The sequence below is a fragment of the Ranitomeya variabilis genome, chromosome 8, assembly GCF_051348905.1.
Source record: "Ranitomeya variabilis isolate aRanVar5 chromosome 8, aRanVar5.hap1, whole genome shotgun sequence".
NCBI classification, from domain to species: Eukaryota; Metazoa; Chordata; class Amphibia; order Anura; family Dendrobatidae; genus Ranitomeya; species Ranitomeya variabilis.
This window is the reverse complement of record NC_135239.1, coordinates 163410886-163425749: the sequence shown is the minus strand read 5'-3', so window position 1 is coordinate 163425749 and position 14864 is coordinate 163410886. Positions and strand designations below refer to the sequence as shown.

At 48.5% G+C, this 14864-nt stretch overlaps 1 protein-coding gene across 3 annotated transcripts in view; it reads right to left on the bottom strand.

Annotated features, from left to right (window-relative positions):
* C8H22orf23 (chromosome 8 C22orf23 homolog) overlaps window positions 1-14864 on the bottom strand; it is a 44456-nt gene that overhangs the window by 3022 nt on the left and 26570 nt on the right. For all 3 annotated transcript variants that reach the window (XM_077276493.1, XM_077276494.1, XM_077276492.1), the window contains exons 3-7: window positions 14508-14570; window positions 11022-11198; window positions 10614-10739; window positions 326-426; window positions 87-213 (exon numbers count right to left, since the gene is read on the bottom strand). In XM_077276493.1, the coding sequence (XP_077132608.1) occupies window positions 121-213; window positions 326-426; window positions 10614-10739; window positions 11022-11198; window positions 14508-14570 (560 nt within the window). In that variant the 3' untranslated portion in view covers window positions 87-120. The remainder of the gene's footprint in view (window positions 1-86; window positions 214-325; window positions 427-10613; window positions 10740-11021; window positions 11199-14507; window positions 14571-14864) is intronic.

The following is a 14864-nucleotide window of genomic DNA, read 5'->3' as shown; positions in this document are numbered from 1 at the left end:
TGTGGCTGTCGAACAGCGGAGAGACATGCAGCTGCGGGGACTGGAACATTTTTCGAGTACGCCCGAGCATGCTCAGATAACCTTACCTGAGCACTCTCGTTCATCACTATTGGGCATGCATCAGGAGCGGAAATTCTTATTTTCTGACTTCTGAAGTGCTTCCTGTAGTTCTTTGCTTCTCTTCTTATCAATTATTTCCATCTCCCTCAATTTCTGCAAATAAAATAAGATGAGCTAAAACCAAGACAGAATACAAAAATAAAACTACACAAAGAGCAATACACAAAGGGTACAGGTTGGTTTCATGCTGTAAGCCGTGGGTCACCTGTGAGATCTCCGTATTGACGATGTTGTAGTATTGCTTTCCGCGACCCAGGACTTGCATCTCTTCCAGGAAATCCCATCTCTCTTGGATTTCTGCAACCACTGAGACACCATCATTAATTTATAACTGAAGAACTCAGCCGTGTATTCGAGTCTATGATGGAGCCATTCTTAGGTGGCCGAAAACAACAAGGAAACATTTTTACAGCATTTTTTAAGCCCTTTTTTTGTCCAACACCAGGCGCATTGACTTGAACATGTCCCATTACCGCAGGGACTCAAACATTACTCTGGTAACACCTGAGCACGCTCTGATAACGCTATACCCAAGCACGCTCGCGCATCACTAATCAAATACCCAACAAACAATCAGCACAGAGACTGACGGGTCACATGATTGGCGATTTTGAGAACCTGAAGCAAAATAAATTAAAAAACGGAATATTTGAACAGCAATGTTGGAAAATAGGAAGTCTTTTATGTGACTTTTCGGGTTTTTTTCAGCAGTCCCACTTGAAAAGACTGTATGTGCACGTAGCCCCACTTAGGGCATGTGACATAATAAAATGGACACAACAGAATAAGGAGTGCCCTCATATGCCACACATACAGTATACCGGGGCAGAGTTATCCATGTATCTTCTGGTGTAGATACATTGAGAAATATACCCTCACCCGCCCCCCATGTCCAGCCATTACCACATCCTCGCAGAAACATCGCACATCTAGACACAGACTCTGTCTCTCTTCTACCTCTGTCCTCCATATCTTCACTCCACGACACGGACAGCGCCACCGCTTTTTATAACTCCACCCTCACATCAGCCATAGACTCAGTCGCCCCTCTCACGCATGGCACAGTGCGACAAACCAATAGGCAACCTTGGCATAACAATCTCTCAAAAAAACTTCGACAAGCATCCAGGGTTGCGGAGCGGCGTTGGAAGAAAACACGCCTGCCAGACGACTTCACTGCTTTCAAACAAGCTACATTTGACTTCAAATTAGCCCTCACCTCCGCTAAACAGACCTATTTCACTAACCTTATATCTTCACTATCCTACAACCCAAAACAACTATTCAGCAGATTTACCTCCCTCCTCGGCCCACCACTGCCACCTCCAACTCCCCTCATCTCTTCCGAGGACTTTGCCACCTACTTCAAAAACAAGATCAACCAAACAAGGCAAACCCTAACTGTTCCACCACCCCAACCACTCCATATACCAGACCTCTGCCCTTCCCTAATAACCTCCCTCTCCAACATCACTGAAGGAGAGCTTACTCGCCTCTTTTCCAAATCGCACCTCACCACCTGTGCACTTGACCCCATCCCCTCCCACCTGCTCCCCAACCTCACTAACATGCTCATTCCAGCCCTAACCCATCTCTTCAACCTATCGCTATCTTCTGGTACCTTCCCCTCTGCCTTCAAACATGCCACCATCACACCCATCCTCAAAAAAACTAACCTTGACGCAACTGCTATGCCCAGCTACCGCCCCATATCACTGCTCCCGTTTGCTTCGAAACTCCTTGAGCAGCATGTCCATGCTCAAATTTCCTCCCACCTCTCATCTAACTCTCTCCTTGACAACCTCCAATCTGGCTTCCGCCCCCACCACTCCACCGAAACTGCCCTGACAAAAATTACTAATGACTTAGGGTACCGTCTCACTATACGATTTACCAACGATCACGACCTGCGATACGACCTGGCCGTGATCGTTGGTAAGTCGTTGTGTGGTCGCTGGGGAGCTGTCACACAGACCGCTCTCCAGCGACCAACGATGCTGAGGTTCGCTGGTAACCAGGGTAAACATCGGGTTACTAAGCGCAGGGCCGCGCTTAGTAACCCGATGTTTACCGTGGTTACCAGCATAAAAGTAAAAAAAAAAAAAAACCGTACATACTCACCATCTGATGTCCGTCAGGTCCCTTGCCGTCTGCTTCCCGCTCTGACTGAGTGCCGCCGTACAGTGAGAGCAGAGTGCAGCAGTGACGTCACTGCTGTGATCTGCTCTCACTTTCCGGCCGGCGCTGACAGTCAGAGCGGGAAGCAGACGGCAAGGGACCTGACGGACATCAGATGGTGAGTATGTACGGTTTGTTTGTTTTTTTACTTTTACGCTGGTAACCACGGTAAACATCGGGTTACTAAGCGCGGCCCTGCGCTTAGTAACCCGATGTTTACCCTGGTTACAAGCGAACGCATCGCTGGATCGCTGTCACACACAACGATCCAGCGATGACAGCGGGAGATCCAGCGACGAAAGAAAGTTTCAAACGATCTGCTACGACGTACGATTCTCAGCAGGGTCCCTGATCGCTGCTGCGTGTCAGACACTGCGAGATCGTAACTATATCGCTAGAACGTCACGAATCGTGCCGTCGTAGCGATGAAAATGCCACTGTGTGACGGTACCCTTAGTCACCGCCAAAGCTAACAGACAGTTCTCCATCCTCCTTCTTCTTGACCTGTCCTCTGCTTTCGACAGTCGATCACTGCCTACTGCTACAGATTCTTTCTTCCCTTGGCATCAAGGACCTTGCCCTGTCCTGGATTGCCTCATACCTTTCCGACCGCACATTTAGTGTTTCCCACTCCACCTCCTCATCCCACCCTCTCTCTGTTGGAGTCCCTCAAGGCTCTGTCCTAGGGCCCCTACTTTTTTCCATCTATACCCTTGGCCTAGGATAACTCAAAGTCCCATGGCTTCCAGTACCACCTGTATGCGGACGACACTCAGATCTACCTCTCTGGCCCAGATGTCACCTCTCTGCTGTCCAGAATCCCGAAGTGTCTGTCAGCCATATCCTCCTTCTTCACCTCTCGCTTTCTAAAACTCAATGTAGACAAAACCGAACTCATCATCTTTCCCCCATCTCACGTATCCCCCCTACCTGACCTATCTATTATGGTAAACGGCATCACGCTCTCTCCCGCACCTGAAATCCGCTGCCTCGGGGTAACTCTCGACTCTGCCCTGTCCTTCAAACCGCACGTCCAAACTCTTGCCACCTCCTGTCGCCTCCAACTCAAAAATATTGCAAGAATCCGCCCCTTATTCAGTCCACAATCTACCAAAACTCTTGTGCATGCCCTCATCATCTCCCGCCTCGACTACTGCAACACCCTCCTCTGTGGCCTCCCCGCTAATTCTCTTGCACCACTCCAGTCTTTCCTCAACTCTGCTGCCCTGCTAATCCACCTCTCATTGCTACTCCCCTGCTTCTCCCCTCTGCAAATTTCTCCCCTGGCTCCCAATTCCCCAACGAATCCAGTTCAAACTACTAACACTGATCTTCAAAGCCATCCACAACCTGTCCCCTCCCTATATTTCTGAACTAATCTCCCAATACCTTCCCTCACGTAATCTCCGATCCTCCCAAGACCTCCTACTCTCCTCCACACTTATTCGTTCCTCATACAACCGCCTCCAAGATTTCTCCCGAATATCCCCCATCCTCTGGAATTCCATGCCTCAACACGTCCGACTATCAACCACCCTCGGATCCTTCAGACGGAACCTGAAAACCCATCTCTTCAGGAAAGCCTACAGCCTGTAATAACCATTCTGCCGCCTCGCCATCGCCAGAGCAGCCGCCTCACCACCGCCAGAGCTGCAGCACCTCTGACCTTCTGTCTCTTCCCCACTATCCCATAGAATGTAAGTCCGCAAGAACAGGGTCCTCTCTCCCCTCTGTACCAGTCTGTCACTGTAAACGTGTTTACTGTAAATGATATCTGTAACTCTGTTTGTAACCCCTTTCTCATGTACAGCACCATGGAATCAATGGTGCTATATAAATAAATAATAATAAAATAGGGATTTTTGTGTACTCACCGTAAAATCCTTTTCTCCGAGCCATTCATTGGGGGACACAGACCGTGTGTATGCTGCTGCCACTAGGAGGCTGACACTAAGTGAAAACAAAGAAAGTTAGCTCCTCCCCTGCAGTATACACCCTCCTGCTGACTCACAGCTAGCCAGTTCGGTGCAAAAGCAGTAGGAGATCAATAACATGAGCGTATAGCATGTCACATTACATATGAGAGTATAGCATGTAAAATTATAAAAACAAGCACAAACTAATAATAGGGAGGGAGCTGTGTCCCCCAATGAATGGCTCGGAGAAAAGGATTTTACGGTGAGTACACAAAAATCCCTATTTCTCCTTCGCCTCATTGGGGGATACAGACCGTGGGTCGTCCCAAAGCAGTCCCTGGGTGGGAACAACATCAGATCAGGCCGGTGTAACCGCTACTTACAAGTGCGTCACCGCGGCCTGCAGAGTCCGCCTGCCCAGACTGACATCTGTGGAAGTGTGGGAATTATAGTGCTTCAAGAATGCATGCGGACTGGAGGAATTCGCAAGCTTGCGTATGTGTTTGCCGACGTCTGGTGTCTAGAGCCCTCACACAGGGAGATAGGCTGACATCTAGCACGGAAGGACTCCGGGATGATGAAAAGAATCCACCAGGCTAACATGGCTGATGAAACGGCTAATCCCTTCCTGTGACCGTCCGGAAGCCGTCTTACCATGGAGAAGCCCAAGTAAAGTGTCCAACCTTCGGGAGGACGTCGTCTACGATATGTACCCACTCGGAGCACTCACTTCTTCCAGATAATGGAGAACTCATTCCGTTTTGTGGACTGGAGCCGAAAGAGATGAGAGAAGGACGATGCCACTGCGACAGTGGGAATACAATACCACCTTGCTAACGAGGGAAGGAGATGGCCTGAGGGCGACCTTGCCTTGATGGTAATAAGGAAAAAAGTCTGAAAGAACAGAGCGGCGAGCTCTGAAGACTCATCAGGATCACAGGAACGCAGAGAAAAAAGGGGGGCGACCTTCCCTGATAGTAAAGTCTGACCGGATCAAAAAAGGAGTCTACTGTAAGATCCCCAGGACCATTAAGGTCCCACAGATCTAACAGTACGCGGTAGGGAAGAACTACAGGAGAGGACTCCCTGCTAGAAATTCCACATTTGCAGTTCTGTCGCAATAAGACGGAAAATACTAGTACGGCAAGCGAGAGAACCTGACATTGTCAGTGCGGGTCTCCCGGGAACACTGGGGCTCTTCCTGCTTCCAACAAGGTCTCAGAAGTAGTGGAAGAGGGGATATGGAAATTGGTACCATGGAAGAACAGCATCACTGCGATGGTCTTGGATCTCGAGGACAAACCATGAACTGGAGTACATTGGTGTTCCATTAGGACGCCGTCCGGCCTGCATCTGGAGTACTCCAGTGAAGGCAGATCTGATGGAAGACTTCCGAGTGAAGTTCCCACTCACTTGAGGAGAAACCCCGACGGCTGAATGTCTGCCGCCCAGTGTTCTACTCCAGGGATATGTACTGCTGAGATCACCGAGTGACAGATCTCGGCCCATCAGAGAGTGCGAGGTACCTCGGCCATGGCGTTTGACTGTGAGTACCTGCTAGATGGTTGACGTATGGCGCAGCCGTGGCGTTATTCAATTGAAGACAGATGGTTGACCCGCCCGAAGGCAGTAGATCTGTAGGATTAGCCGTACCGTTCGGATCCCCAGAGCAATGATCGGGAGAAGAAGACTAGCATTGGTATTCCCTAATAACCATTGGACCAGGAGAAGGCTCTGGATGAGGAAGGAGCTCAGAGACTGCCCGTTGAAAGCCTGATTGACTTGCTGAAAACGAGCGGAGTGAAAGAAAACTGCTTCCATTGTCGTCTTTTTCCCCAGAACCCTCCTAGCGAATTGAATGAACCGAGGGAATGCGTGACCAAGTGCCTGAGCTCCCTGTTGAAGGGCCACGACCTTGACTCGAGAGAGGATTACCATCCTTCTTGTGCAGGTTCATCCTCAAAAGGGATCTGCTGGGCTGGGAATGAGGAAAAAACTTGTCTAAGTTTAGCTGCTAGCCCAAGTGAGAGGGTATTGCAAGTGATATAGAAGACTCAGCGTAGTCCTGGAAGAGTGGCTAGAAAGGCGACCAAATAGGGCAGGACGACCATGCTTCTAGGGTGCAAGAGGCACATGACAACCGCCATGACCCTCGCGACCACTCTGGTGCGGTAGCCAGGCCGAAGGGCAAGGTCGTGACTTGAAAATGCTGTTCGCCAATGGAAGGCGAAGGGATTATTGTAGAGGGAAAAAAAAAAAAAATAGGAATGTGAGGGTAAAAATCCCGAATGTCGATGGATGCCAGAAAACGCCACATTTTTCTGTTGAAGTAATGGCTGAGCGGAGGAACTGCATTTGAAAAAGGAAGGACCTTGTGAAAGGTTGTTATAAGTTTGAGGTCCAGTATCAGTTTTACTTTTCATTCCCCCTTTTTGGAACCAAGATCCCTTAGATCTAGACTGTCCTGGACAACACTTCCACTGCGGGTAGGGTCTGTATAAAAGATACGAACCCTTGTTAGTCTCCCGCTCAGAAGATTTGATTGGCCAGCTGCACTGTCTTTGGGGAAAGGTTACTTATGTGAATCGAAGTAGTTAAGGTCTCTGACCAGGAGACTATTGGTCCAGCAACCCATGTGGCGGCTAAGGAAGGGTAGAGCGCTGAACCCGAAGCCACAAGATGGAACAAACCAGATTTGCTATCCGACCATCTGTGGTATGTTAAATGATGATACATCGGGCAGGGACACTGGTAGGTATACCACAAGAAATTCTACCCAGTTAGTCTGCCAAGTGGCAGAATGCGGGACAGTCTCTTGCCATCGTCGTGCAGAGTAGAAAATTAGGAAACCTCAATCCACCATCCACTTAACAGGGAGGAATCGTCCGCTTACGTGCATCAGCCGCTAAATAGTGGCGACACAAAGGGGGGTGCTCGGACGCCAGGGCAGGTTGTCTGGCGATAGGCTGGATGCAGAAGAGGATACATGGAGGCGACACTGCATGTGCTTGTCTGTTGATGGTGAGTGTGCGTGGGAGGGATCGGTGCCCTTTAAAGGACCCGTCGCCCTTAAAAAATCAGAACAGGTATGGCATCCCACATAGAGGCTTCTGTCCAGGGAATCGCTCGTCAATTTGTTGATGATATAAATAGGCGAGACCCTCTTTTTCTGAAGCTCTGGCAATCCAAGGCAATATCTGATCCATATTCAGAGCGTTCCCAACAAATCATAGGGGAGAGATCAGGAAATGAAAACTTCCGTTTTCTAGACCCCTGTACATTTTTCTAGAATACTTGCGGCCCCTGTTAGCCGATGGCTCCCATTGTAGGAGAGGGGCCATGTATATCGGTCCTGCGATCACTCCGAGCCACAGAGGGTTCACAGAGGGATTCAATCTCTTGGTCAGAGAAACCATGGGTTGCGGTTAGTGACAAAGTCCACTGAGGGGGACCAGGTATTCTGAGATAACTGGGATCAGCGGTGGAGGGCTCCAGAGCTCAGTTAGGGTGACCAGCTTCGGATTGAACATGTGCCCTTAAGACCAGTGAATACTGGTCATGCGCCTTTAAGACTAGGGAAAACTGGTCGTGCACCTTTAAGGCCAGGGAATACTGGTCTTGTGCCTTTAAGACCAGGGCAAGCTGGTCATGTGCCTTTAAGACCAGGGCATACTGGCCATTTGCGTAAGACCAACGTATTCTGGTCCCATGCCTTTAAGACCAGGGCATACTGGTCACGTGCCTTTAAGACCAGGGCATACTGGTCACGTGCCTTAAGACCAGGGCATACTGGCCATGTGCGTAAGACAAGGGCATACTGGTCACGTGCCTTTAAGACCAGGGCATGCTGGTCATATGCCTTTAAGACCGGGGCATTTTTCAAGGATTACGCCAGAGGTGAAGCCTCTTGTGGGGAACTAGGTACTGTGGGAAGAGCCGGGATCGGCGGCGGCCGAGGGCTCCTGAGCTCACTTGAACTAAGTATTCTGGGAAAGGTGACCGGCTTCTGGTTGGTCATGACTTATAGAGCAGAGAATGCTTGTCATGTACCCTTAAGACCAGGGGATGCTGGTCGTGAAACTAAGACCGGGGTGGCTGGTTGGGAGCCTTTAAGACTAGCTCTAGGACCAGAGAATACTAAATGCGTTTATGCTGGTCGTGCCTTAGGTAGCCTGTATAATGGTTGAAGTTTTTTAAAACATTATCCACCTCTGCTGTCGGAGGGAGTTGTAAAGGAGAGCGGGGGGAGGGATGGAGCGGCGTCTCCCTACCTGGTTCCTGAATCCCCCGTCAGCGGTGGATTAGATTCTCCAGCGCTGAAAACACAGCCGGGACCGAGCAGCAGCTGCTTCCGGATGTACCCAGCTCGTGTCTGGAAGCGGCAGGGAGATGAACATGGCCGCCGAGAATATGGGGTGTTCTCGTCCTGAGCGAGAAGCGCCTGAATAGGGGGGCAGAGCCTTGACGCGCAGCGCAGCATGGGCGGAGACTTCGGGTTGCGGCCTACACGAAGCTGAAGCCGGGGGCTAAATTTTAGGTGCCGGCCAGCGCCGAGTGAGAAAGAAGGGTAAAAGCCCCGCCGCTTGGAAAAAGGGAAGGAGGGGGAAAAACCACCGGTTGCGCAGAGCCCTCCAGCCGCACAAATCCCAGCACTTACCTAGGAATCTGCCGCAAGGCAGAGTATGCAGCTCTGTTCAGCAGGTCATTAAGACAGAATCCTCTGCTGTCGCTGCTGTTAGGACGGTGCAGAGATAGAGAAAAAACCTCAATCCATTGTCCCTTTAGCAGGGAGGAGGAGAGGAACCGTCTGCCTCCTTGTACCATCCGCTCTTAATAGTGGTGGTGCAGTGGGGGCTGCTCGGACGCCACGCTGGAATGTGCCTCTGTACAGCCGAGGGTAAAACCTGGTGGGCAGGGCTGAATGTCCGGCAATAGGCCTGGCTGCAGAAGAGGATACTGAAGGGGACACTCCAGTGCTCGTCTGATAAGGGAGGGGGGAGATCGGTGCCCTTGAAGGGGCCCGTCGCCCCTAGAATCAGCTCAGGCAGTGGCTTCCCACGTCGCAGGAGAGGATACGGAGAGGTGAAACTCCCGTGCTCGCCTGTTGTTGGTTCGGGGGAGATCGGAACATGAAAGAATCCGTCGCCCCCTTCGTCCGTTGTAAAAGGTAAAAAGAGTTCTTTGGGTCTGAATAGCAGACCAGTCCGTGTGCCTCCTACGGACACTAAAGGTACCTTCACACTAAGCGACGCTGCAGCGATACAGACAACGATGCCGATCACTGCAGCGTTGCTCTGTGGTCGCTGGGGAGCTGTCACACAGACAGCTCTCCAGCGACCAACGATGCCGAAGTCCCCGGGTAGCCAGGGTAAACATCGGGTTGCTGAGCGCAGGGCCGCGCTTAGTAACCTGATGTTTACCCTGGTTACCAGTGTAAATGTAAAAAAACGAACACTACATACTTACATTCGCGTCCCCCGGCGTCTGCTTCCCTGCACTGTGTAAGCGCCGGCCCTAACAGCAGAGCGGTGACGTCACCGCTGTGCTCTGCTTTCCGGCCGGCACTGACACATTCAGTGCAGGAAGCTCTGAGCAGCAGCGCGGACGCCGGGGGACGTGACAGACATCAGAGGGTGAGTATGTACTGTTCTTTTTTTTACTTTTACAATGGTAACCAGGGTAAATATCGGGTTACTAAGCGCGGCCCTGCGCTTAGTAACCCGATATTTACCTTGGTTACCATTGTAAAACATCGCTGGCATCGTTGTTTTTGCTGTCAAACACGACGATACATGCCGATCTGACGACCAAATAAAGTTCTGGACTTTCAGCAACGACCAGCGATATCACAGCAGGATCCAGATCGCTGCTGCGTGTCAAACACAACGATATCGCTATCCAGGACGCTGCAACGTCACGGATCGCTATCGTTATCGTTGGAAAGTTGGTCAGTGTGAAGGTACCTTAAGCAAGAACTGGTTAGCCGAGAGCCAGCAGAGAGGGTGTATACTGCAGGGGAGGAGCTAACTTTCTTTGTTTTCACTTAGTGTCAGCCTCCTAGTGGCAGCAGCATACACCCACGGTCTGTGTCCCCCAATGAGGCGAAGGAGAAATATGTGTAGCCAGTAGTTACTTGAGAAGCCTTTCTGCCATTGTTCTGGCATATGCAAATGTGTCAATAAAAAAAAATTTTTTGGGGGGGAGGGGGGTGAACAATTGTTTTGCAATTCTTCTGATCACTCTTCATACCACTCTTAATATAATGCAAATAGCCGCTAGAAAAACTGCAGCAGCGAACTTTGTGACAACCAAAATTTGTGTCCATCTCAAAACGTTTGGCCATGACTGTATATCAGGCAATTGTAAGAGCCCTTTAACAATCTTTTGTGAAGAACTTACATTCATCAAATCTGTCCCTGTCCTCCGTGTCCTCTTCTTCTGTCTGTGGTACTTGAGGTGTATCTGGCAACTCTTTCCCTGTAGCCATAAGGTTCTGAAGTCGACTTTTCTCTTTATCGAGGTCTCCTGAAGAGTTTAAAATAACATTTTAAAAGTAACAAGAATATTCCGAATGAGCGATCAACTACTAAGAAATAAAGTTTGGGATTTTTTTTGTCAGGTTGTGTTGACATAAGTTGCATACATCAATCTTCGAGAAGAAAAGTGATCATTGGTAACAGACCCTCTACTCCATAGTGTCCATACTGACTAGACTTGATGTGTATCACAAAGAACACAAAGCTATGGAGGACACACACCTGTGTACTGATCAGCCGCACTGTGGACACTAGGTCAGACACTACTTACTAGTTGCTTGAGGTTGGAACTTTTCTCTCGTGTAAGCATCCCCAGCTCGGCACCTCTCCGCAGGACGCAAGCTTGGTCTTGTAGTGGAGGCTTTTGCTGGGCGAGATATGGACACAAGAGGCCTAGTTTCGGTATTGCTGGTACTGGGGTGACATTGGATTGGGAGCGCACCACCACCTGTAAAAATATGTACTTTGCATCAAACATTCATGTTGACGTGCAGAATTTAGCAATTACTAATACATTTGTTAAGAAGCTATGCTAATAGGCCAAACCTGAATTTATAGAAAATAGGGAACTAAACAAAAAGGAAGGTTCCCCCATTTATTTATTTATTTATTTTTTACAAATTTTGTGAGAAAATTCCAGCCCAGAAAATAACCAGAATAAGATCATTACCATGAAGAGGATCTGTCAGCAGTTCTCTTTCTATTTAATCTGAGAGCAGCATAATATAGCGTAAATGAGTCTGATTCCAAGGATGTGTCACTTACTGGGCTGTGTAGTATTTTCAATACACTCAGTGTTTTATCAGGATGTTATCACTACAGGACTAGGAGTCACGTGCAGGCCAGTCCAGCTAATCTGTGTCACCTCACCCTGATTGGCAGCTTACTGACAGTGTACACAGGAAGCTGCCAATCAGAGGTGTGGGCGGGGTTATACACAGCTCAGTATTATGAACACTGCCCCATCTGCAACAGATAAAACTGAGATTTTATCAAAACTACACCGAGCAGTCCAGTAAGTGACACATCCCTGGAATTAGGCTTTCTTGCCCTATATTGTGCTGCTCTTGGATTACACTACAAAAGTATGCTGACAGATTCCCTTTAATTTTACATCATTGACAAATCGGTAGAAAAATCCCTGTGTCCTACATGTAGATTTAGGTGCAAGTTTGCAGCAGATTTCACTCTTTGCAAAGAGTAAAACCTTCAGCACTTGAACCGCAACTATGCATATAATCCCAGATGTAAAATATATAAATTAGGCAGTGGATTTGTGCATGGCAGAAAAAAGGTTTGCTCCTATCCTTGGAGGGCCCTCTTCGACATCAGGGGTCTTGCCTCAAATTGCAACTCGTGAAATCAGACGTGACATAGACTCATGGTTTTGAAGATTAAATCGCCGTTTGGTGCCAGAATATGAATAGTTACAGAATATAGAACAATACCTGTAGGTATGACAGAATTTCATAGCCCACTGAGCGTTTGCACCATAGTGCCAGTGCACCTCCTCATGTGCAATAAATGACAAGTTATATGGAACAGATCCTATATAAATACCGTACATTAGCCCCGATACACTGATTACCTTAAATGAGTCTGGTCCGACCAGACCTTAGTGATAACCCCACACTAGTAGAGATACGCTGTATACAGGTCTTACAGACTGCCTCCTATGTCCTAGACGTGACCAGTGATCTCACTTCAGCCACTTCACCATTTTGGACAGTGCAAACATAAGACTAAGCACCAGGGTTATCATGAGCGGCAGTGTAACGTGGCGCGGGGCGGTAGCCGTGGGCGAGGTCCTCTTCCCTTGCGCCCGCCGTGGGCGAGGTACTCTTCCCTTGCGCCCCGGCACATTACATGAAGGTGGAGGTCCTAACTTGATGTGTGGACTTGTGCTGTAAGGGCGATAAACCAATGCAGGTCTCATGTAATTAATCACACTGGTTTGCAAGGACTAGATGTTAACCAATTCATGAAAGGAGACCACCAGTTTTTAACAAACTATGCTTTACTAAACAGCCTTTGCGTGGCAACTACGGTATGTACACAGGATAGTGGGTACACAACTTCACATATATTTCTTCATTTATACGGAGCATCTCAATACAAAGTCTCTTTACTTCCTTGGCCTCAAACCTTCCTGCCTTCATTGGTCTCCTCCCCTTCACCACCACCTAGCTTAGCACCCTAGTACAGTCTGTGAAAACCATTTCCTCTTCCTGCAGTTCCGCGTCTGATTTTCCTCATATTTGCCAATATGGTTGGAGTCACCTTCAAGCTCTCTGACACTTAGAACGTGAGACAAACTGAGTTCCCTATTCCATCGTGGCTCGTTACCGTTAACGGGGCCAAGCTGCTAGGCGTACCTTCTCCGGACCCTTGTCAGTTGGAAACTCTGGTCTATGGTCAGCACTATGAGCAGGCACTGTCCTTCTCTCTGCATCTCTGTGTGTTCCTCAGGATCATGCTATCTCCGTCCCCATCTCCTCTCTTTACACAGAACATCCACTGTATTGCAGCCCTGCTTTGCACCCAGACCAAACGTCTTCTCTAGCTGCAAGCTAGGCTCGGTCTGACTCACTACCACATAGTGATCCTGGTACATAGTCCCTACTTCTCAGGGCTAGTCCCAACATTTAACTATGTCTTACCCTAATCTCTGTCTGTTGCTGGGCAGAACTCACCTTCCCCAGTACAGTGCAAAACATAACAATACACCACAACACAATTCACCTTACACATCACAATAGCACATTACATTACACACTTTACATTATACACAGCACTGACGCCTTAAAGCGGTAAGGCTGTGTTCACACGTCGCTTTTTTTTCCGCGTTTTTTTCGCTATAAAACCACAAAAAAAACGCTCACATTAAGCATCCTATTTAATAGAATGCAATCCGCATTTTTTGTTCACATGCTGCGTTGTTTTCCTGAGCGAAAACGCAGTATGTTCATTAAATTTGCGGAATCGCGGGGATTCCGCACACCTAGGAATGCATTGATCCGCTTACTTCCCACATGGGGCTATGCCCACCATGCGGGAAGTAAGCAGATCATGTGCGGTTGGTACCCAGGGTGGAGGAGAGGAGACTCCTCCACGGACTGGGCACCATATAATTGGTAAAAAAAAAAAAGAATTAAAATAAAAAAGTGATATACTCACCTTCTGATGGCCCTGGAGTCTTCCCGCCTCTCAGCGGTGCACGCAGCCACTTCCGTTCCTATGGATGCTTTGTGTGAAGGACCTGCGATGACGTCGCGGTCACGTGACCGTGACATCATCGCAGGTCCTGAACACAAAGCAGCTATAGGAACAGAAGCCGCCGTGTGCACCGCTGAGGAGATCGGGGGCCTTCGGAAGGTGAGTATAACCATTTTTTTTTATTTTTTCATTATTTTTAATATATCTTTTACTATTGATGCTGCATAGGCAGCATCAATAGTAAAAAGTTGGTCACACTTGTCAAACACCATGTTTGACAAGTGTGACCAACCTATCAATCAGTTTTCCAAGTGATGCAACAGATCGCTTGGAAAACACTAGCATTCTGCAAGCTAATTATGCTTGCAAAACGCTAGGAATATGCATGCCAATTCCGCATGCGATATACTCACGTCAGGAGTTGCAGAATTGCCGCGGAAATTTCCGTGGCAATTCTGCAACGTGTGCACTTAGCCTCATATGTCCATCTCCTTATACTAGTATACAGAGCAGATACTGTATGATACCGTACATAACATACTTTGCATTTGTTCTCTGATCTGACGCTGCTGGAAGTTTGTCAGCTTGGATTCTTGCATCATCACTGGGGAAAAGAAAGACATTGGTTTTTATTATATCAACTGATATAAATTCCAGAAGTCTTCAAAGCTAAACAGTCCTGAACAGTAGAGTTGGTCCCAGTAGGAATCAATCCTCCGGCCACGTCGGTAATCTATAGCCGCTGGAAGGGAGCCCTGAGAACCATCTCAGACTTCCTGGGATCCGTGGCTGCTGTTATTTTGGTTAGCCGGCCTCGTGTGTGTTACGTGACTAAGCCAAAATTATCACTGTTTTACACAAATTTTTAGAACCTGTGCCAAAACCTATGTGAAATGGT